The following is a 22957-nucleotide window of genomic DNA, read 5'->3' as shown; positions in this document are numbered from 1 at the left end:
GGGAGGGGAGGGAGCAGCAAGGGTAGGGTCCGGATCTGGGGAGGGTGGGCCGGCATATGTGCCGGGGACGGAGGGAGAGGACCGAGGCTGATCTGGGGCGGGGAGCAGGGAGAGACAATCTTTTGGGAAAGGGAAAGAAAAAGAGGCATTGGAAATTTGGGGAAATTTCCTGGGAGAAAGCCCAGTAGAAGACTCATTTTGTTTTCCCCTCCCCTGCGACCAGCCTCAGCCAGTGCCCAGTAATATGGGGAGTCCTATCTGTGCCCCAGAGACTGTAAGCCTGTCAAAGGGTGGGGACTGTCTCTATCTGTTACCGATTTGTACATTCCAAGCGCTTAGTACAGTGCTGTGCACATAGTAAGCGCTCAATAAATACTATTGAATGAATGGTGAACAGGTACTATTTTAGGGATCAGGCGGGGCACCTGGGACGGGGGCCACGCCTCAGATTGCCCTTGGCTCTGTCACATGCACTCACCCACCTCCTGCTGCTCCACCCTGAGAGCGGGAGTTGTGCCGGGGCCCAAGTAGGACCGGGCTGATGGTGTCCGGCAAATGGGGGTGAGGCGGACTGATCTGAACCCACCCCCAGTTTGTTGCTACCGAGGCCTCGGACTCGTAAAATCATCGGGAAGGGTGGGCGTCGGGGACCCGGCGTCACTTGGTGCACCGCCGGTGCCTCAGTCGGGAGATGCTACTCTGTCTGGCAGTCATACCGTCTCTGGAACGGGCACCTCGGTATAAATGATGACCAGAAGCCAATGGGAAACTTTGAAACATTGAGACACATGGGCTGCTGGTTCTACCTGCCTGCAAGTTGAAGCTCCTCTCACCTCTCCTTTCTGGAAGAACCTGGTGCCCTCTCCCCGAGCCCCCTCCCTTGCTCCATCCAGTGCCAGAGCAGTGGGGGACTCTGCTCTAATACTTTCCTTCGTTATCCCATTTCCCTATCTTTCAGTGGTATTTACTGAACATTTACTATGTGCAGAGCACTCTACTAAGGATTTGGGAGAGTACCATGCGACAGAAATGGCAGACACATTCCCTGCCCACAATGAACTTACAGTGTAGAGGAACAGCAGCCTCGCCTCTTGCCAGTCTCTTCTGGGAGATGTGGTCACTCCCACCCCAGGGCTAGAGGGAAGCTGCCGGACCTCAGGCTACTGGTGGTCCAGGGTGGCCCTGGGTCCCAGCGATCACCCCGATTTCCGTTCCCAGGTACGACAGCGAGTGTCCTCACGCTATCCTTGACGCCATGCACGTTCAGATCCGGCAGATGGAGTCCACCATGGCCTCCCTTTCTGCTGCCGCGAGCCTGTTTGAAGTGACCCTTCCCGAGTTCAAGCAGCTGAAGCAGTGCCGGAAGGAGGCCCTCCTGCTGAAGACTCTCTGGGACACAGTCGGGGTGGTGACCTCCAGCATCGGTGCCTGGCAGGCCACCAAGTGGAAGGAGATCGATGTGGAAAACATGGACTCGGAGTGCAGGAGGTTTGCTCGGGAGATCCGCGGCCTGGACAAGGAGGTGCGGGCATGGGACGCCTTCCTGGGGCTGGACGAGGCCGTGAAAAACACCCTGACCTCCCTGCGGGCCGTGGCCGAGCTGCAGAACCCGGCCATCCGGGACCGACACTGGCACCAGCTCATGCAGGCCACGGGGGTTGCGTTTGCCCTCGGGGAGGACACCACCCTGGCAGACCTCCTGGGCCTCCAGCTGCACCGCTGTGAGGACCAGGTGCGGGGCATAGTGGACCGGGCCGTGAAGGAGATGGCCATGGAGAAGGTGCTTGAGGGACTGGAGGCCACGTGGGCTGGCATGGAGTTCCAGTACGAGCCCCACCCCCGGCCCGACGTCCCCCTCCTGCGTGCCGACGAGGGCCTCGTGGAGGTCTTGGAGGACCACCAGGTCCAGCTGCAGGGCCTCATCACGTCCAAGCACGTGGGGTTCTTCCGCGCGGAGGTGGCGGCCTGGCAGAAGAAGCTGACCACCGCCGACGCCGTCATCTCCGCCTGGTTCCGAGTGCAGCGCTCCTGGGCCCACCTGGAAAGCATCTTCATCGGATCAGATGACATCCGGGCCCAGCTGCCCCAGGTACCGGCCGCCCCGCCTGCCCCGCCTGCCCACCCAAGACTTCTTTTCTCTGTGCTCTTGGCCTCCTTCCCCGGGGACCATCCAGCCAGGCTCGTACCCTGCCCTCCCCAAGATGACTCCGGGGGCCGGGCGGCAGATGCCCGAGTGTTCAGTGGGGTGGGCTGGCCTACAGATGGAGTGGAAAAAAGGACTCTGTTTGGGGAGCTCAGTTAGTTACGGTATCGGTTAGGTTCTTACTCTGCGTCAAGCACTATGCTTGGCACCCGGGTGGCCACAGGCGGAACGGTTCATGCGCGGTCTCTGCCCCACACGGGGCTCACGATCTAGATGCGGCTCAGCTCCTCCGAGCCTCTGTCTCTGGAGGGGTAGGGTGGCCAGCCCCTCCAACCCACTTCTTCACATGGGCCGAGGAAAAGTCGCGGTGATGTGGAGGACGCAAGGCTTGTCTGGAAATCCCAGGGCCCGGGGAGGCTCCAGGCCCTGAGCTGAGCAGCCTGATGCTCAATCAAGTCCAAGGCAGATTTGTGACCTCTCCTTGGTGCTCCTTGGGAGGGTCACGTGATCACACGGAAAGTCCCTCCCGGCCCTCTCCGGTCACCCTCCCCTTCCCCAGAGGGACACCGGGTGAGGGTCCGGCCCGTGGCGGGATCGCGGCGGGCCGGACGTGGTGCCTTCCCTGTTGCGTCGGCAGGACTCGCAGCGCTTCGAGGCCATCGATGAGGACTTCGTAGCTCTGGCGCGTGGCGTTCGGAAGACCCCCAACGTGGTAGAGGCGACCACCAAGCCTGGCCTCTACGATCATCTAGAAGACATTCAGAGCAGGTGAGGCCCTCCCTTCTCAGCCCAGGTCACTGGAAGGACGGTCATTCCTTCCCTCTGCCTCTTGAGACTCCCCTTCTCCCTGGGCCTCCCTATCATCTGCGCCACCTCCTATCCTTCGCTCACGCTGTTCCCCCTCCCAGGAACCTCCTCTCCCACCAAACCTGCCAGAACACGGTATTCCCTATTTTCACAGCCTTTCAGAAAGCCCACCTCCTTCAGGAATCAATCCATCATAGTGCTTTGTGTGCAGAGCACTGTACTAGGCGCCAAGTACAGGAAGCCTTCTCTGTTGGTCATCTTCTCCCCGTCTCGTCCTCCCAGTACCGCTTCACCCTCGAGCGGTCACTACTATTCGTAGCCCTTCTCAACGCATCAGCATGTGCTTTCCGTTAAAACGGGTTTTCATCTACGGATCCATCTTTTCAGTCTCGTCTTCCTCCTCTCGGAGATCTCATTTCTGTCTCCGCTAGGCTGCGAAGTCCTTGGGAGACAGAGTTGAGCCTTCTAACTCCATTGTTCTCTCTCAGGTGCTCAGTTCGGGGCCCTGCACTAGGTGGGCGCTTAGTCCAGTGCCTCGTATTCAGTAGATGCTCAGGCCAGTGTTCCCTGTACTTGGCAGATTTTCAGTCCGGTACCCAGCTCTTGGCACTTAGCCTGGTGGCCTGTGCTCCGTGGGCACTCAGTCCAGTGCTCTGCATTTGGCTCTCATTCTGGTGCCCTGCACTCAGTGAGTACTCAGTCCGGTGCCCAATCCATCAGTCGTACTTATTGAGGACTTACTGTGGGCAGAACACTTTACTGTGTGCTTGGGGAGTACGGTTTGACACAGTTGGTAAACCCATTCCCTGTCCACAAGGAGCTTAAAGTCTAGAGAGGGAGAAAGATATTAGTATAAGTAAATAAATTATGCATGGGAATATAAGAACTGTGGGACTGAAGATGGAGTGAATAAAGGGTGCAAATTCAAGTGTAAGGGCAACACAGACGGGAGTGGGAGAATAGGAAATGAGGCCTTAGTTGGGGAAGTGGAGAGCGAAGAGTTGAAGATGGGGGTCAGGGAGGGAAGAAGGTAGGGGGCAAGGGTTTTCATTCATTCAGTTGTGTTTATTGGACGCTTACTGTGTGCAGAGCACTGTACTCAGCACTTGGGAGAGTACAATACAACAATAAATAAATTGTCCACAACGAGCTTACAGTCTACAGGCGGGGAGACAGACATTAATATAAATAAATAAATCAATCACAGATATGTACTTCAGTGCTGTGTGGCCGGGAGGGAGGAAGAACGAAGGGAGCAAATCAGGGTGATATAGAAGGGGTTGGGAGAAGAGGAAAGCGGAGGCCTAGTCAGGGAAAGTCTCCTGGAGGAGATGTGCCTTCAATAAGGCGTTAAAGCTGGGGAGCGTTATTGTCTGTCGGCTTTGAAGAGGGAGGGCGTTCCAGCCCAGAGGCAGGGCGTGGGCGAGGGGTCGGTGGCGAGATGGGCGAGATTGAGGCGCAGTGAGAAGCGTGTGGGCTGGTATGTTGGTAGGAGAGTAGCGAGGTGAGGTAGGAGGGGGCAAGGCGATGGAGCGCTTTAAAGCCAACGGTGAGGAATTTTTGTTTGATACACAGGTGAATGGGCAACCCCTGGAATTTTTGGAGTAGTGGGGTAACGTGTCCTGAACATTTTTGTAGAAAAATGATCCAGGCAGGAGACTGAAGTAAGGACTGGAGTGGGGAGAGGCGGCAGGCTTGGGGGTCGGCAAGGAAGTTGATGCGGTAATCCAGGCGGAATAGGATGAGGGACTGTATTGACGTGGTAGAGGTTTGGATGGAGAGGAAAGAGCGGATTTTAGCGATGTTGTGAAGGTAGGACCGACAGGGTTTTGATGAGGGGCGAAGGGATGGAATTAGAGGAGCAGGTTGTGGGGGTGGATTTTGAGAGTAGGTGGGAGATCTCCTCTTGAGAGACTCCTGGGAAAGATGGGAGAGTCAAAATAGGAGCAGGCGGAGGAAGGGGGGGGGAGGGACTGGAGAAGAGCGGGGGAGATTTTAGGGAGATCACCCCTGATGGTTTCAATTTTCTGAATAAATGATGTGGCCAGATCATTAGGGGCAAGAGATGGGGCAGGTGGCATAGTCTAGTGGATAGAGCACGGACCTAGGAGTCAGAAGGTCATGGGTTATAATTCCACCTCCGCCATTGTGTGCCGTGTGACCTTGGCTAAGTCACTTCACTTCTCTGTGCCTCAGTTCCCTCATCTGTAAAGTGGGGATTAAGATTGTGAGCCTGATGTGGGAAAGGGACCACGTCTAACCTGATTTGCTTGTATTCCCCCCAGCACATAGTACAGTGCCTGGCACACAGTAAGTGTTTATCAGATACCACAATTAACATTATTATTGGAATGGCACAAAAGCAGCATTGGGGAATGAGAAGGAAGGCCACCTCTCCCTTTTTTCCAGTGAGTCTTGGGGAGATAGGGCCTCCTCTAGAGAGAGTGGCAGGGGAGACATATGAGGAAAACCAGGTTTCAGTGTTGGCGAGGAGCATCGATTGGGTCAGTAACAGTTTGAGGTTGGAGGGCAGATTTCCCATGATGGAACGGGGGTTTCACTGGCTGCATGTGGCCGAGGCTGTGGGAGAGGGATGGAGGGAGGAAGTCCACGGCCCAGTGCTTGATGGGCACTCAGTCCTCGTCCCGAGGACGTCCCTCTGATCTATTGACTGTTTGGTTTACCCTCAGAGGGTTCAGGCAGCGGGGAACCCCCTTACCAATCCTATATATCCACAGATTGTCCCTGTGCGAGAAAGCCCTGTCTGAATACCTGGACACTAAGAGGGTGGCCTTTCCTCGATTCTACTTCATTTCCTCGGCAGACCTGCTGGACATCCTGTCCTGCGGCACCGACCCACAGCAGGTGAGCCCTCCGACCCCACCCCTCGACCCCACCCCCGGGGGCTCTCCTTTTTCAGCCACTCTACTTCAGGAGATCACTCACTCCCTGGTTTCAGTTACCAGTTTTTTGCAGAGGACTTTCCAAATCTACCTCTCTCCTTCCCTTCATTGTAAACTCTTCCTCTAGGCTTTAAGTTCCTTGAGGGCAGGGAAGCAGCGTGGCTCCGTGGAAAGAGGCTGGGCTTCGGAGTCAGAGGTCATGAGTTCGATTCCCAGCTCTGCCACTTGTCAGCTGTGTGACTGTGGGCAAGTCACTTAACTTCTCTGTGCCTCCGTTACCTCATCTGTAAAATGGGGATTAACTGTGCTCCTCACGTGGGACAACCTGATTCCCCTGTATCTACCCCAGCGCTTAGAACAGTGCTCTGCACATAGTGAGCGCTTAACAAATACCAACATTATTATTATTATCATATATCTACCAGCCCTATTATAGTTTCCCCTAGTGCTTAATAAAGCGTTCTGCACGCAGAAAGCGCTCAATTCATACTATTGGTTGATCTTCCTGCAAACTGCGTCCTCCAGGACATCTCTACTTGGATGGCCCACTGGGAACTCGAGCTCAACATGTCCAAAATTGGACTACTCTTTCCTTTCCTCCTTCACCTAACTTTCCCCTCCCTCCCAGTTGACACCACCACCATCCTCCCTGTCTCTGAGACCCACAACCTCAGTGTCGTCCTGCACTCCTCCCTATCATTTAATGTTCACGCTCAGTCTGTTAATGAGTCCTGCTGGTCCTTCCCCCAGGACGTTTTTCAGATCCGTCCCTTCCTCCCCCCGCAAATGGCCATCACGACATTCTGGATTATTACCCCATAGGAGCTTCTGGCCCCCCGGGGTGACCCCCCCCTCCATCTGAACCCACTGCAGGTTCAGCGGCACCTGTCCAAGCTGTTCGACAACGTGGCCCGGGTGCAGTTCCAGACGGAAGCCGGGCAGGACCCTCCCAGGACCGGCCAGGGAATGTACAGTGGGGAGGGGGAGTATGTGGCCTTCGGTGAGCCCTGTGACTGCAGCGGGCAGGTGAGGACAGGAGTCGGTACGGGGCTGGACACATCCACTCTCTGATCATTACCTGTCCGTCTGTCCATCTGTCAATCAGCCAGTCAGTCAACTGCCATTTGCGCTCGGTTATTTATTTTTGAACCCGTGCTGTCTCCCCCATCGGATGTGCAGCTCCGTCCTCTGCCCCTCCCTCAGTGCCCAGGTGTGTGTGTGTGTCCTGTCTTTCCCCATCGGAGTGGCTGCCTCTTGAGACCAGGGACTGTCTCGTCCTCCCTCTGTTCCTCTGCGAAACCACTGATGGACAGGAGCATTCTTGAGATTACTTGTTTCCTTTAGGTCTGACCTTCAGCCCTGGGTGCAGGGAGCGGGAGGGCGCGTCTGCTGGCCCTGGGCATCTGCTGCCCCGTGGCCCTCGCGTAGCTCCAATAGGGTAGGAGGCCAAAGAGCACCTCCCATCCTACTTGCAGAGGCTGAACTGGGCGGAGTCCAGCCTGGTCTGAATACCTGGAAGCCATATCCCTCCTCCCGCCTTCGACCTTTCTGCCCCCTCTTCCCCTCTCCTCCCTCAACCAATACTGAGAATGATAGAGGGGAGTCGGTGGCAGATCCAGACACGGTGGACCCTACCCCTGCCCTCCTCCAGCACCGCCCCCAACTCTGTTGTCCTGGAGCCTAGCCCGCAGCCTCAGTGGGGTCCAGGGCTCCAGGCTGTACCCATTGTCCAGGTGGAAGTGTGGCTCAACCGTCTTCTGGAGCACATGAAGGCCACGGTGAGGCACGAGTTGGAGGAAGGGGTGACAGCCTACGAAGAAAAGCCCAGAGACCAGTGGCTTTTTGATTACCCGGCCCAGGTACTGAAGCTCCCCCAGCCTCTGACTGTCCTCTGTCCTCGACCCCAGGTAGCTGACGGGGTGGGTGCGTCGCCCTGATATGCTCCCGAAGGTCTAGAGAGAGCCGGGGACCTGATGAAATGTCATTCTGGAGCACCGTAATAATAATAATTGTAGTATTAAGTGCTTACTGTGTGTCAGGCACTGTACTAACTGCTGGGGTGGATACAAAGCAAATCAGGCTGGACGCAGTTTCTGTCCCACATAGGGCTCACTATATCAATCCTTGTTTTACAGATGAGGGAACTGAGGCACAGAGAGGTTAAATGACTTGCCCAAGGTCTCACAAAACAGGCAAGTGGCAGAGCTAGGATTAGAAACCATGATCTGACTTCCAGGCCTATGCTCTATCCATTACACCATGCTGCTTCAGTGACCTGGTGGTAAGAGCCTGGGTCTCGGATTCAGAGGACCTGAGTTCTAATCACCACTCCATCCCTTATTAATAATAATAATAATAATAATGATGGTGTTTGTTAAGCACTTAGTAAGTGCCAAGCACTGTTATACGCAAGGTAATCAGGTTGTCCACGTGGGGCTCACAGTCTTAATCCCCATTTTACAGATGAGGGAACTGAGGCCCCCAGAAGCAGAGTGACTTGCCCAAGGTCACACAGCAGACAAGTGGTGGAGCCGGGAGTAGAGCTCATGACCTTCTGACTTCCAGGCCTGTGTTCTATCCACTGTGTCTTGCCACTTCTCCCAGCAAAACAAAAATCAGTCATCTGTTTCTGGGCCTCCCATCTGACATCCCTCCCCCCCACCCTCCCTCCCCCGACCACCCTTCCGGGTCCCCCGGCTTGTCTGCTGGATGATCTAGCCCACGTCCCCTAACTTCTCCGTGGCTCAGTTACATCACCGTCATCTGGGATTAAGACTGTAAGCGTGATGTGGGACAGGGTCTGTCTCCAACTCGATTATTTTGTATTTATCCCAGCACTTAGTACATTGCCCAGCACAAAGTAAGTGCCTGACAAATACCATAAAAAAACCCAAAATGAATTTTATTCTGCTATCAGATGGGCATTGGATCCTATCGTAATGCTTTCAGCCCTGTATGGGGTAGGGGCTGTATCCTACCTGATTATCTCGTAGCACTGAATAAATAGCACAGGTGTTGTTGCTGTTGTCATCGTTGTCGTCCTCGTTATTATTATTATTGCATCATCTCAGCCAGGACTTTGCAGGAACCGCCGGGGAAGCAGAGGGGCTCCTTCTTCTTCATTCCTGCAGGGGTGTCAGATGTTTGGATTTAGCAGCCTCCCCCTCCCGTTTTCCTGCGTCCTCTCCCACTCCCCTCAGACCCCTGCCAGAGGAGAGCACCCAACACCACCTCTGCCCACCCCTCATGGATCCCCAGAGCTGTGCCAGAGCGTGGCCCAGGGCCCCGAGGCCCCGAGTCTGAGTTCCCTGAGCTGTCGGCTCTGTTCCCAGCTATCACCCGGGCTCAGCTAATTCTGGATCTGTTCCCAAATACTTAGTACAGTGCTTGTCACAGAGTAAGTGCTCAATAAATACCATCGATTTATTGGTTGCCCAACCCTGGGCCTCGCTGGCCCCCCACTCTGCCAGGGTGGCATCGTGATTCTCTTTTCCTGGGGCTGATGGGAGGGACTGAGGTCTGGGCTGAGCCGGGTTCCAGGCTCGGAGTTCGGGGCTGAGCGGCTGAGCTGGGCCGAGGATCTGAGATGAAGTCCAGGGTCAAGAGTCTGGGATGAGATGGGCGTCCAGACTGGGTTGAGGTCTGGACCGGGGGATGAGATGGGGGGTCTAGGGCAGCGCTCTGAGCTGTTGGGAGGAGATGGTGGCTCGATCCCAAGCCAGCACACTGGTCGTGATGTGTCTGGCCCTGATCTGTGTCTCGCCCTGCAGGTGACCCTGACGTGCAGCCAGATCTGGTGGAGCACGGAGGTGGGCATTGCCTTTGCCCGGATGGAGGAGGGCTACGAGAACGCCATGAAGGACTATTGGAGGAAGCAGGTGGCCCAGCTCAACGCTCTGATCGTGCTGCTGCTCAGCCCCCTGTCCCCCGGAGACCGGCAGAAGGTCATGACCTTGTGCACCATTGATGTGCATGCCCGGGACGTGGTGGCCAAGATGGTTGCTCAGAAGGTCGGTCTGAGCCGTGTCTGCCAGCCTGAAGGGGTTCCCTCTCTTCTCCTCCTTGTCCCCTTCCCTCATCCTCCTCCTCTTTTTTCCCTCCTCCTTCTCTTCCTTCCCCTTCTTCACTCCCTCCCTTTCCTTCCCCCACCTCCTCCTTCTCCATCCTTCTCCTCTCCTCCTTTTTCATCTTCCTCCTTGGCACTTTCTGGTTCCCTCTGCAGGTTGACAGCTCCCAATCCTTTCTCTGGCTATCTCAGCTGCGGCACAGGTGGGACGAGGAACAGAAACACTGTTTTGCCAACATCTGTGATGCCCAGTTCCTCTACTCTTACGAATACCTGGGCAACACCCCCCGCCTGGTCATCACCCCCCTGACGGACAGGTAGCCCTCTCGACCTGGGGGTTCCTGGGGGAGGTGGTAATTGGCCGAGAAATGGCCACCGGCTCCATGCCTTCCTGAAGGCCGGGGCCCGGGTCCACCTGCGCCGGTGGAGCCAATCGCCGCCGTCGGCCTCGCCGACTTCCTCCTTGGGAAAAAATGGGGCTGATCCCTGGCCCAGCCTCTCCCGCGAACCCCCCACAAAAAGACAGATTGAGTCAGTGCCTGCAAGGGAGGGAGATGAGCCCCCAGGGCCACTCATGGCCGGTCGAGGTCATGTCCTCCCAGGCACAGGGAGGCCTTGGGCCCAGGTGGGCTGTGGGCAGTTCGTGGCTGCTTGCTATTGGCATCGGTCCGGTGGAGGCGAGGGGCACTGGGGTCTCACTGCACGTCTTGGGCGGGGGACAGGTGCTACATCACTCTCACCCAGTCTCTGCACTTGACCATGAGCGGGGCCCCGGCAGGGCCGGCCGGCACTGGAAAAACTGAGACTACTAAGGACCTGGGCAGAGCTCTTGGCATCATGGTGTACGTGTTTAACTGTTCTGAGCAGATGGACTACAAGGTAGGGCAGTGGGCTGGAAGGGCGGGACTGGGTAGGCCACGTGGGGTTAGGTGGAATGGGAGGGGATAGACTGGATGGAGTGGAGGAAGGAGGGGACTCAATCAGGGTGGACGCGGCTGGATCGGGGGAAGCAAGGCAGGATAGCTATGGCTGGATGGGGTGAGGGTGGCGCAGGCCAGGGTGGACACTGCTGGAAGAGGTGGGGAGGGAAAGGATGGATTTGGTTGGATTAGGTGGGGAGAGACAGGTCAGGGTGGATGTGGCTGGATGTGGTGGAAAGGTCAGATAGTGCTCGTAGCCACAGAGCTGGGTTGGGGATGCTGAGAGCTGCTGAGTGGAGGAAAGGTGGGCCGGGAAGGCAGAGGGAGGGCAGAGGAAACCTTTCCTTTGGCCTTGTGTTCTCTCACATTGATGGAGATGAGGCTGGCTCTAGGGCAGAAGATGGAAACTGTGGCCCCCTGTCAGACTGTGAGGGACCCAAACCCAGAAGCCAGGGTCGCTGGAGTCTTTAATGGCATTTCTTAAGCACTTACTCTGTGCCAGCCACTGTACTAAGCACTGGGGTAGGTATAAGATAATCAAATTGAACATAATCCTTGTCTCACATGGGGCTCACAGTCTTAATCCCCATTTTACAGAAGAAGGAATGGAGGCATAGAGAAGTGAAGTGATTTGCCCAAGGTCAGACAACAGACAAGTAGCGGAGCTGGGATTAGAACTCATGTCCTCTGACTCCTAGGCCTGAGCTTTTCCCACGAGACCATGCTGATTCTTGTAGAGCTACCACTGGCTCTGGGACTTACGGGGTCCGGCCCCCTCCGGCGGCTCGGGGACCTCTATGGTCTGGCCCCTCAGGTTGCTCGGGGGCGGTCCCGAGGACGAGCCTGGCTCCCCTCGTTCTCGGGGGATTTCAGGGCTGTGGGTGGGGACCTGGGCGGGGCTTATGGCCAGAGGCCCCAGGTGGTCCCGCTTAAGCCCGAGACCCTCATTGCCGCCGTGGGGCTGGGGCTGTTGGCGTTCTGGGAAGGGCAGCACGGTTCCTGGTCGGGAGCCTGTCCCGAGAAGGGATTAGGGCCCAGCGGTCGGTCTGTGACCTCATGGTTCCACGCCTCTGTCCTCGCAGTCTTGTGGGGAGATCTACAAGGGCCTCGCGCAGACCGGAGCCTGGGGCTGCTTCGATGAGTTCAACAGGATTTCGGTGGAAGTGCTGTCTGTGGTGGCCGTTCAGGTAGGGGCCGTTGGCTCCCCGGGAGCTGGGATGACAAACCGTGCCAGATGGCCTTCTGGGTGGGCTCTGGGCTCGTTCTCGCCTTGGAGGTGGAGCTGAATCTTGGGGGAGGTCAAGGAGTCTCTCAGTTTCCACACACACACTCTCCCAGATCACCATACTCCCTGGACCCAGCTCCCCCAGCTCCCTACGCCCCCTGCCCCCGGTCCTGGCTCGGGCTGAGGCAGAGGAGGCAGCCGAGGGGTCTCCACTTCAGTTTGCTGTCGGGAGGGTTTGGACACGGAGTCTGGGGGTCTGGGATGCGTTGTCTGGCCCTGGTCTCCCTGCTCTCTGGGGCTGACAGGGTCCCATGGACAAATTGCCTCTTCCTCCTCTCTCCTCTTCCTCTTCCTCATCCGTTCATCTTCACTTCCTCCTCCTCCATCCTGTTCCTCATCCTATTCCTCTTCCACTTCCTCCTCCTCTGCTTCCACCAATGCAGGTGAAGAGCATCCAAGATGCAATCAGAGACAAGAAGCAGCGGTTCAACTTCCTTGGAGAGGAGATCCGCCTGGTACCCTCTGTGGGAATTTTCATCACCATGAACCCAGGCTACGCCGGCCGCACGGAACTGCCGGAGAACCTCAAGGCTCTGTTCAGGTCGGGGCCGGGCGAGCTGGGGCTGGGGTTGGAGTCGTTAATAATAAAAATAATGATATTTGTTAAGCATTTACTATGGGTCAAGCACTGTTCTAAGTGCTGGGGTAGATACAGGTTAATCTGGTTGGACACAGTCCCTGTCCCACATGGGGTTCAGTCTTAAGACTGTCCCATAGTACAGATGAGGTAACTGAGGCACAGAGAAGTGAAGTGACTTCCCCAGGTTACACAGAAGACAAGTGGCGGAACTGGGATTAGAACCCAGGTCCTTTTGACTCCCAGGCCCGTGATTTGTCCACTAGGCCAGGCTGCCTCCCTATAGGAAGCATTTGGGGCTGGAACTGGAACCAGGGTCGGGTGGAGGCCAGGATAAAGATGGGACGAGGCCAGGGTTGAGGCCAGGGCTGGGCCCGGCTCCGGAGTCACCCCGTGTCCTCCTCCTGTGCTCACCCCAGGCCGTGTGCTATGGTCGTGCCCGACTTTGAACTGATCTGTGAGATCATGCTGGTGGCTGAAGGCTTCGTGGGGGCCCGGGCGCTGGCTCGAAAGTTCATATCCCTCTACCAGCTGTGCAAGGAGCTGCTGTCCAAGCAGGTGGATCTCGGCTCTCCTGCGGGCGGGGGTGTTGATCGAGTGCTTACTCTGTGACAGGCCCTGTGCTGAGGGCTGGAGTCGCTTCAGGGCCGTCACGTGGGGCACGGTCCCTTCCCCCAGACTTGTCACTCTCATCTTGCCCTGGAGCTGGGCTTGCTAGGCCATAGTGGGAAGAGGGCAGTGCAGTACAGTGGAGACTGCAGGCTCAGAGTGGGTCAGCCTGGGGCTGGGGAAGGGGTCTGTGGGGGGTCGCGGCTCTGAGGCCGTGGAAGGAGGCGCAGCCCCGGGGACCGCGGTGGGTGCGGCATGGGTCGGGGTCCTGTGGAGGCTCGCGGGGCCGGGGGCCGTGGAGGGAAGCGTGGTGCTGGGGATTGGGGTAGCCATAGTGTGGGGCAGGGGCCTGTGGTGAGGTGAGGCACCGGGGCCCGCAGCACGAAGTCTCTGAGCTCGTGTCGCCTCTTGCAGGACCACTACGACTGGGGCCTGCGGGCCATCAAGTCGGTGTTGGTGGTGGCCGGCTCGTTGAAGAGGGCGGATCCCAGCCGCCCGGAGGAGCAGGTCCTGATGCGTTCCTTGCGGGACTTCAACATCCCCAAGATCGTGACGGATGACCTGCCGGTGTTCCTGGGCCTGGTCGGCGACCTCTTTCCCTCCCTGGACGTGCCCCGCAACAGAGACCTGGACTTCGAGGCCTGCGTGAAGCAAGCCGTTCTGGAGCTGAAGCTCCAGGCGGAGGACAACTTTGTACTGAAGGTGAGTGGACACGTGACTTCTGGATCCTAGTGGGGAGGGTGGGGGAGGGAGGGCCGTAGTCAGCTGGGGTTGGGGGGCTTTCGGGGTTGAGGCGGGGTAGGGGGTGACTGTCCGACCTCGGATCCTGGCAGGCGGTGCAGTTGGAGGAGTTGCTGGCCGTGAGGCACTCGGTGTTCGTGGTGGGCAGTGCGGGCTCTGGCAAGTCCCAGGTGCTGCGCTCCTTGCACAAGGCCTATCACATCACTGGGCGCCGGCCTGTCTGGACCGACCTCAACCCCAAAGCCGTCACCAACGATGAGCTGTTCGGCGTCATCAACCCTGCCACCCGGGAATGGAAGGACGGTGAGCGGCCCCTCCCCGGAATGGGGAAGGATGGCGGGGGCGGGGAGGAGCCGCGGCGTGGCTTAATGGATAGAGTGCGGGCCCGAGAGTCCGAAGGACCTGGGTTCTAATCCCGGCTCCACTACGTAATAATAATAACTGTGGTATTTGTTAAGCGCTGACTTTGTGCCAGGTACTTATATATACAAGTTGATCAGGTGGAAGACAGTCCCTGTTCCATGTGGGGCTCACAGTCTCAATCTCCATTTTATGGATGAGGTAATTGAAGTGATATGCCCAAGGTCGCATGGCAGAGCATAGGAGAAGCAGCATGGCTCAGTGGAAAGAGCACGGGCTTTGGAGTCAGGGCTCATGAGTTCGAATCCCAGCTCTGCCACTTGTCGGCTGTGTGACTGTGGGCGAGTCACTTAACTTCTCTGGGCCTCAGTTCCCTCATCTGTAAAATGGGGATTAAGACTGTGAGCCCCACGTGGGACAACCTGATTCCCCTCTGTCTACCCCAGCGCTTAGAACAGTGCTCGGCACATAGTAAGCGCTTAACAAATACCAACATTATTATTATTATTATTAGATGATTGGCGGAGCTGGGATTAGAAGCCAGGATCTTCTGACTCCCAGGCCCATACTCTATCCGCTATGCCTTGCCGCCTGCCGTGTTGTCTTAGGCAAGTTACTTAACTTCTCTGGGCCTCAGTTACCTTATTTGTAAAATGGAGATTAAGAGTGTAAGCCCCATGTGGGACGGGGACTGAGTCCGACCTGATTAACTTGCTACTCCAGCGCTTAGTACGGTACTTGTCACTTAGTAAGTGCTTATCAAGTACCGTAATTATGATTATTATTATTATTATTCTTAGCTCTGTTGGCCCCCTGACTGGCTGGCTGGAACGAGGGCTGCGGTCTGCTTACCCTCCGATTCTCCCGCCCGGTTCCCCCTCCCTTCCCCGTAACTTCAAGGCAGTACCGCTGCTTCCCAGGTTGCGCTCTGCTCAGGGCCCGGGCCGGCCTCCGGTGAGGGACCGACGGAGAAGCAGCGTGGCTCAGTGGAAAGAGCGCGGGCTTGGGAATCAGAGGTCACAGGTTCTAATCCCGGCTCCACCGCTAGGCAGCTGTGTGACCTTGGGCAAGTCACTTACCTTCTCTGCGCCTCAGTTACCTCATCTGTCAAATGGGGATTAAAACTGTGAGCCCCACGTGGGACAACCTGATCACTTTGTGTCCCCCAGCGCTTAGAACAGTGCTTTGCATAAAGTAAGTGCCTAACAAATACCACAATTTATTTATTTATTTATCCCATCCGCGGTCTCCTCGTCAGCGGCAGTTGAACCTGGGAGACTTTAAGCTCCAAACCCTGCCCTTAGGCCTCCCCCACCCCAGCCCTGGCTGATGGAGGTGAAACTGAGGCAGGGGATGGGAGGGTTCTCCCTTTGGCCCTTGGGCCAGAATGAGGCCTGGGGGGCCGGGGACCAGGATCAGCTCCCACCACCTCCGACGCCCCCTCCCCACGGTGCCGGCGGAGCTCAGGGGAGTTGAGACTAGTGGCCCTTGCAGGTCTGTTCTCATCGGTCATGCGTGAGCTGGCCAACGTCACCCATGAGGGCCCCAAGTGGATCGTGCTGGATGGAGACATCGACCCCATGTGGATCGAGTCTCTGAACACCGTCATGGATGACAACAAGGTAAGAGGCCGGTGCCCCAAAGACATGGGGTCCTGAGCCGCCCTCACCCTGCTGAGCTTCGGGGAGACCTGCTGGGCAGCTCCACTCCACTGAGACCCTGAGACCCTGCCCTGCTCCCCTCTCCCCACACCACATTGCCCCAGTCCCCACTCAATGGCTGCCTGATGGCACCCTCAAATAGCAACTCCTTCCAGGTGCTGTTGGTGGAAATGAGCCGTGATTGGCTCCCTGCTCTGAGGGCGGTGCCGGGGTCAAACTAGCCAGGGCGTGGGGTGCGTAGGTAGACAGGAGTGCCAGAAGGTACCCGTGCAGGAACCATGGCTGCCAAAGTGAGCGCCGCCTGGGATCGATGCTGGGTCCGGCATCGTGATCCAGCAGACGGTGGCCTGGATAGCCGCTGCCCTCTCTGCCATCCACATTGGCCTCCTGTTTTTCATTATTCCTGCTGGACCTGCCCACCTTGTGGTAGATCCTGTGTCGCTCCTTGGCCAGAAATCTTCACTCCTGGTGGCGCAGCCCCAGCAGGCAGAAGTGGGATTAGAACCCGGGTCTCCTGGCTCCCAGAGCTGGGCCCCGTCTCCTGGTCTCCCGGCAATCCATCTGTCGGTGGAATTTACTGAGTGATTACTTTGTGCAGAACACTCTACGAAGTGCTTGGGAAGTTGCAGCGTGACAGAGTTAGTCGACATGATCCCCTGCTTTCAGGGAGCTTATAGTATATTGGGGTTGGGAAGTTGGAGAGAACAGACATTAAAATCCAGGTCTCCTGGCTTCCAGAGTCTGGCTCTTTTCCCTGAATTTTCAGCAGGGCTTGACGGGGAAATGCTGTTAATGCCGATACTTGGGTGATCATAGGGAAACCGAGGCCGTCATCGGGCTACCGCGACCGGGAAGGTCAGAACTTATCGGTGTCCCGTTCCCAGAGTGCCCAGCTCCAGCCCATGGCCTGACTGGGACTTTGTGCCGGCTCTCCCTGCCATCTACAGGTGCTCACTCTGGCCAGCAATGAGCGTGTGCCCCTGAAGGCCTCCATGAGACTGCTCTTTGAGATCAGCCACCTGCGCACAGCCACGCCGGCCACCGTGTCCCGGGCAGGTATGTGTCCCAGGCAGGTCCATCTGGGAAGGGGAGGGGAGGACCGGCTGGAGAAAGGGAAAGGGTTTCGAGACGTGCGGGTCTGGCTTGGCTTTGGTCCCCATTTACACGGGGGGCAAGCAGCAGCTGAGTTGGGGTTTGAGCTTCCTGCTGCCTGGTGTAGGATTCTTGCCAGCTGGGGAGAAGGTTTCAACATTTGAACGTGAGTGTGAGGTAGGGCAATGTACAGTCCCCGAATGGCACACTTATGCCCGAATGTGAACATGGATGTTTGGTAGGATACCATGCGGTCGCCGTATAGTCGACTACTGCGTGTGTTCAGTGTTCTTGGGTGATAGGTGGAGGCTGCCTGCTCCACCTGTGCCCAGGGGAGAAGAGACCATTGGGTTGGCTCTGGTGCCCGGGGCCCTTGGGAGGGCAGCACTGGATCTCGTTAGGATTCTCAGACTCTGCCTCGATTCGGATGGTTTTGGGCCTTCCGGATCCTGCAGGGTGAAGCGAGGGGACTTTCTGGTCTCCCCTGAGGCATGAGGAGCCAGGCACACTCCCAGATCCCCAGCCCGTTTGGGGTAATCAACTCCTGCAGCACAATTTCCCTCCCCGCGGTGAGAATGGATTGTCTGTGCCCTGGCTGAGCCCCCCAGTCCAGCCCCGCTCAGACCACTAACCGCTCACCCGCCTGCTCTGTGTCCTCAGGAATCCTGTACCTCAACCCCACCGACCTGGGCTGGAGCCCCCCTGTCAGCAGCTGGATTGACAGGAGGACAGTCCAGTCAGAGAGAGCGAACCTGACGATTCTTTTTGACAAATACCTACCCACGTGCCTAGACACGCTCAGGACAAGGTAGGGCCGAGATTGGACCCAACACGGTTAGGCAATCAATTAATCAGTGGTATTCATTGAGCACTTGCAGCGTGCAGAGCACTGTACTTAGCCCTTGGGAGGGTACATTAAAACTAAGGTGGCAGGCACGATCCCTGGCCACAAATTACTTAGAGGTTAGAAGGGGAGGCAGACATTAAAATAAATTACAGAAAGGAGAAATGGCAGGTTATAAGGCAATGGACATTAGTGTTGTGAACCACGGGTACAGTGAAAATCAAGTGCTTAAAGGGTATTCATTCAATAGTATTTACTGAGCACTTATTATGTGCAGAGCACTGTACTGAGCGCTTGGTATGGATCGAAGTGCATAGGTAACCCAGAAGGGAGAGGGAGTAGGATAAACCAAGGCATAGTCAGGGAAGGTCATAAGGAGGGGAGAGTGGTGGTCTGTCAGATCGGAGAAGCGGCGTGGCTCAGTGAAAAGAGCCCGGGCTTGGGCGTCAGAGGTCATGGGTTCTAATCCTGGCTCCGCCGCTCGCCAGCTGTGTGACTTTGGGCAAGTCACTTAACTTCTCTGTGTCTCAGTTCCCTCATCTGCAAAATGGGGATTAAAACTGTGAGTCCCACGTGGGACAACCTGATCACCTTGTATCCCCCAGCGCTGAGAACAGTGCTTTGCAAATAGTAAGCGCTTAACAAATGCCATTATTATTATTATTATATGAAGAGGGCAGGGGTCGGCGGCAAGATTGTTGAGGTCGAGTTACTGTGAGTAGGCTGGTGTTATAGAAGTGAAGTGTGCAGGCTGGGTTGCAGTAGGAAATCAGTGAGGTAAGGTAAGAGAGGGAGAGCTGATTTAAAGCTGATGGTAAGGAGTTTCTCTTTGATTTGGAGGTGGATGAATGACCATTGGAGATTTTTGAGGGGTGGGGAGATGTGGACTGTATGTTTTTTTTAGAAAAACGATCTGGGCAGCAGAGTGAAGCATGAATTTAAGCGGGGAGTGGCGGGAGGCAGATAGATCAGTGAGGAGGCTGCTGCTTTAGTGGAGGCAGGATAGGATGAATGATTGGATCAGTGCGGTAGCAGTTTGAATGGAGATGATAGGGCAGATTTTAGCCATACTCTGATGATAGTTCCAGCAGGATCTGGGGACAGATTGCATACGCGGGTTAAAGGAGAGATGGGAGTCAAGGTTACGGGGAATGGGAGAGAAGCCCCTCTGGCTCCTATCACCTCGTCAGCGGCCCCAGGCCCTCGGATTGGCTGTTGGAGAAGGCCATGTGCCAGGGCACCCTCTGCGTGGGCCCTCCGAATCCAGGGTTCGGGCGTGTTCGGGTCAGGCTGTGTCTGGGGAATGGGGCCCCTAGAGGGTCCGGCTGGCGGTCTCCTCCCTTGCATCTGTCCAAGGGATGGTATCTCTCGGGTGTCTGTCTCTTTCTTTTGGGAAGCAGGAAATTGAATGCTCCGGGACTGCTGCTGGGCCGGGGACTGATCTTACAAGGGTCAGTGCCCATGCCCTCCCCCGGTCCTGGGAGTCACTGACACCCACAGGTGACTGTCAGCTTCCCCTCACCTTTAGCCTCCCGAACTGCAACTGAGACCCGGCAGCAAATTCTCTTCTCTCTCTCGTTTCGGTCTCGGTGCCGTCAGTGGGGTTGTCCTGCGGAGGGAGGATGGAGAAGGGAGGCAGCTGAAATAATAATATTAATAGTAATGATACTAATGATGGTATTGGTTAAGCGCTTACTCTGTGCCAAGCACTGTTCTAAGCACTGGGGTAGGTACAAGGTAGATACAAGCTGTATCCTCCCCTCCTCATCTTGGCTCACCTGTGAAGTTGACAACTTCCATCAAATAGCATTTGCTTGCCCCGTTCCCTCCTTGTACCACCCCTGGCATATGCACTGGTGCCCCTTGTGCCAACTCCAGTTATAGGATCCTTTCTTTCTCTTCTCCTTCCTCTTCCTGGCTTCTCTACCTCCCTCCATCCCCTCACCCTCCTCCCGGTGTGGGACAGGACCCCCAGTGATAGGATGCTTGTAAAATGCCACCCCAACTCTGCTCCTACTCCTCCCCGTAGGTTTAAGAAGATCATCCCGGTCCCGGAACAGAGCACGGTTCAGACGCTTTGCTACCTCCTGGAATGCTTGCTGACCCCAGAAAACACCCCCCCCGGACTGTCCCAAGGAGCTCTATGAACTTTATTTTGTGTTTGCTGCTGTCTGGGCTTTTGGTGGAGCCACATTCCAGGATCAGGTAAGCTCGTTGCCTGCCCGCCCAAAGTGACGGGCTTGGGGGCTCCGGCCCTTTCCCTCCTTGCCCTGCTCTTCCCCACCCCGCCTTACCCTTTCCCTTCCTCTCCCACCTCCCTCCCCATTTTCAGAAATGAGTTGGAATGGGGAAATGCAAACAAGGCCAGCAGAGTATCGGAATCAGAAACGGCAAATCTTAAACAAGGTACCCGTGGTGACCGCGGCAGGTGATCTGCCTGTTGGTCTCAAAGGAGCAAAGGGTCACAGAGCCCCGACACACTGGAGGGTGAGAATGGAGGCAGGGGCTGGAATTCTAGGTTCTTCCTGCATCTGGGTTTGGGCAGGGATGAAACAGTGCAATACAGACCCAACCAGGGTCCACCTGCACCACCTCCCCCGCCTACTTCCGAGCACCCTGGGGATGAGGGAAAGATCCGATAAAACTGTGCCTGATTGCTGACTCCCTAGGTGGCTTTTGAGCTTCTGGCACACTATGAGAATATCAATCTAGTTCACTCCTGGGCTTCCAGCTCTTTGTCTGCTAGACTCCCTTGAGGGTTGTGAGGAAAATTTCTCAGATTTTCCATTTCCAAACTCAGTCTTGCAATGCCCCCAAAGTCCAGGCAGCTTGAAAGGCTGCCGCCCAGGGGTCAGGCTGCTGCCCAGGGCCTATTCTGTGATTGGGATGGGATTGGGGGCTGGGGGCAGGGGAGATTCTCATTCCCAGCCGGCAGGACCACGGTTGGAAGTGGAGGAGCAGTTTTTAATCATGGGAGCTTTCTGGATTGCAGGACTAAACATCCAGGGGTGCAGGACTAAGTGTCCAGGCTCACTGACTGTGTCCTCCCTGGTATATAGCACAGAGGGGACGAGGGCACCGATGACCCGGGCTCAGGGTGTTGGGTCGTCAGTGTCCAAATGGCCGCCTACTAGTCACTCCTGTCTCAGGGCAGATTGGGGTTTGGGGATTGTCTGGGGGCAGGTCCGGCACCTATGAGCCTGCAATGGCAGGTGGTCAGGGAACCCAGGGTGGGGTCACCAGCTGCAACAGGCAGGGGTGCGTGAGGACAGGGAATGAGTCGGGGTGGACGTAGAGAGTGGGCGTGGAGAGTGTCGTCGGGGTCCGGGATGGAGTCCGCCTCCGACTGTGTCACCACGGAACGTCCCCATGAGAAGGAGGATTCTGTTCCCCGTGTTCGGGGGGGCGGGCGGGGGGGCGGGATGCCGGCCTCAATGCCGTGGAGCCAGCTGGGGGCACCCGCTACAGCCCAGCGGACTCGGCCTCGAGCCGATCATCTCAGCCGAGACCGGCCCAGCTGACGGAACTCGGTCGTATTACAGCTCGTGGACCACCGGGCCGAGTTCAGCAAATGGTGGGTGTCGGAGTTCAAGACTGTCAAGTTTCCCTCCCAAGGAACCGTCTTTGACTTCTACGTCGACCCAGAGACTAAGAAGTTTGAGCCTTGGTCCAGGCTTGTTCCCAAGTTTGAGTTTGACCCCGACACACCCCTGCAGGTGGGTGGGGCGCTGAGGGAGGGGAGCAGATCGAGGTTCTGGGCTTGATGCGTAGGATCGCCTCAGGCCGAGGAACGGGCGTGAGGGGAGCTGGGCCTCTACACTCTTGGCAGAGCTCTTGGGTGTGACTGAGGTGATCGGGTCCTTCTTTAAGCGCCGGCCCCCCGCCCCAGTGAAGTCCAAGCTGGGCTCAGGATCCTGCCTCGTCCCCCAGCACATTGCCCCAAGAGATATCTTGGGGTGCAGGATGGAGAGGCCCGGATGGAGGGGGGTGCAGGGTGGAGAGGCCCGGATGGAGGGTGGGGTTTCATAGGAGCGGCAAAGGGAAAGTTGACCGGGGACTCCTGCGGCCTGGCCCTGACCTCGGGTCCAGACCTGAGACGGCCCTCCACTCCCCTGTCCGTCTTTCTGTCATCTCATCTGGTGTCTAGCCAGTGGGGGAGAAGGGCAGTCTGCCTGTCAGCTGCCCAGTGTCTTCCTCCCTGGAGGTTGGGGAGGGGCCCGGGCCCCAGCTCTGCCCCCGACCCAGCCGCCTCTCTCTCTCAGGCCTGCCTGGTCCACACCAGTGAGACCGTCCGTGTGTGCTACCTGATGGGGCAGCTCCTGGCCCGCGGGCGGCCCGTCATGCTGGTGGGAGGCGCCGGGACAGGGAAGTCGGTGCTGGTGGGGGCCAAGCTGTCTTCTCTGGACGCAGATGAGTTCATGGTGAAGAACGTCCCCTTTAACTATTACACCACATCTGCCATGCTGCAAGGTGAGGGCGCCGAGGGGATAGAGAGCCTTGGGTGGCCGAGAGTGGCGAATGGAAGCCGAGGATGGCAAAGGAGGCTAGGCCGCTGAGGGCAGCTGAGAACTGGCAGAGATTTGCTGCTGTTCCGAGGAATCACTCGATCGGTGATAACTATCGAGCGCTTACTGTGTGCAGAGCACTGGATTAAGTGTTTGCGAGAGTTCTATTCAACAGAGTTGGTAGACGTGATTTATACCCTCATAGAGTTTACAGACTAGGGTGGAAAAAGTTGGTTTGGTGGAAAGAGCACGGGTCTGGGAGTCAAAGGACCTGAGTTCTAATCCTGATCATCACATTTCTCCTGTATGACCTTGGGCATACGGCACCTTAGTTCTCTCATCCATAAAATGGAATCAAGACTGTGAGCCTTTCTCTTGTGCAACCGCTTCCGCACCGCCCTCCCGCCCCTCAGCCTGCAACCCCTCTACTGAGCAGGTGTCACC

The 22957-nt window shown here is 56.8% G+C and overlaps 1 protein-coding gene across 1 annotated transcript in view; it reads left to right on the top strand.

Moving 5' to 3' along the window:
* LOC100089249 (dynein heavy chain 9, axonemal-like) overlaps positions 1-22957 on the top strand; it is an 87747-nt gene that overhangs the window by 18953 nt on the left and 45837 nt on the right. Inside the window, 20 exon segments of the mRNA XM_029079882.1 lie at positions 1219-2089; positions 2781-2911; positions 5689-5815; positions 6727-6879; positions 7587-7712; positions 9624-9863; positions 10076-10236; positions 10642-10798; positions 11922-12026; positions 12508-12665; positions 13121-13259; positions 13725-14012; positions 14144-14354; positions 15906-16033; positions 17020-17128; positions 17825-17972; positions 20038-20113; positions 20115-20213; positions 21551-21724; positions 22271-22478. Of these exon segments, the coding sequence (XP_028935715.1) occupies positions 1219-2089; positions 2781-2911; positions 5689-5815; positions 6727-6879; positions 7587-7712; positions 9624-9863; positions 10076-10236; positions 10642-10798; positions 11922-12026; positions 12508-12665; positions 13121-13259; positions 13725-14012; positions 14144-14354; positions 15906-16033; positions 17020-17128; positions 17825-17972; positions 20038-20113; positions 20115-20213; positions 21551-21724; positions 22271-22478 (3809 nt within the window).

The sequence above is a fragment of the Ornithorhynchus anatinus genome, chromosome 15, assembly GCF_004115215.2.
Source record: "Ornithorhynchus anatinus isolate Pmale09 chromosome 15, mOrnAna1.pri.v4, whole genome shotgun sequence".
NCBI lineage: Eukaryota > Metazoa > Chordata > Mammalia > Monotremata > Ornithorhynchidae > Ornithorhynchus > Ornithorhynchus anatinus.
The sequence above is the reverse complement of the archived record's forward strand: the minus strand, read 5'-3'. Positions and strand labels throughout refer to the sequence as shown.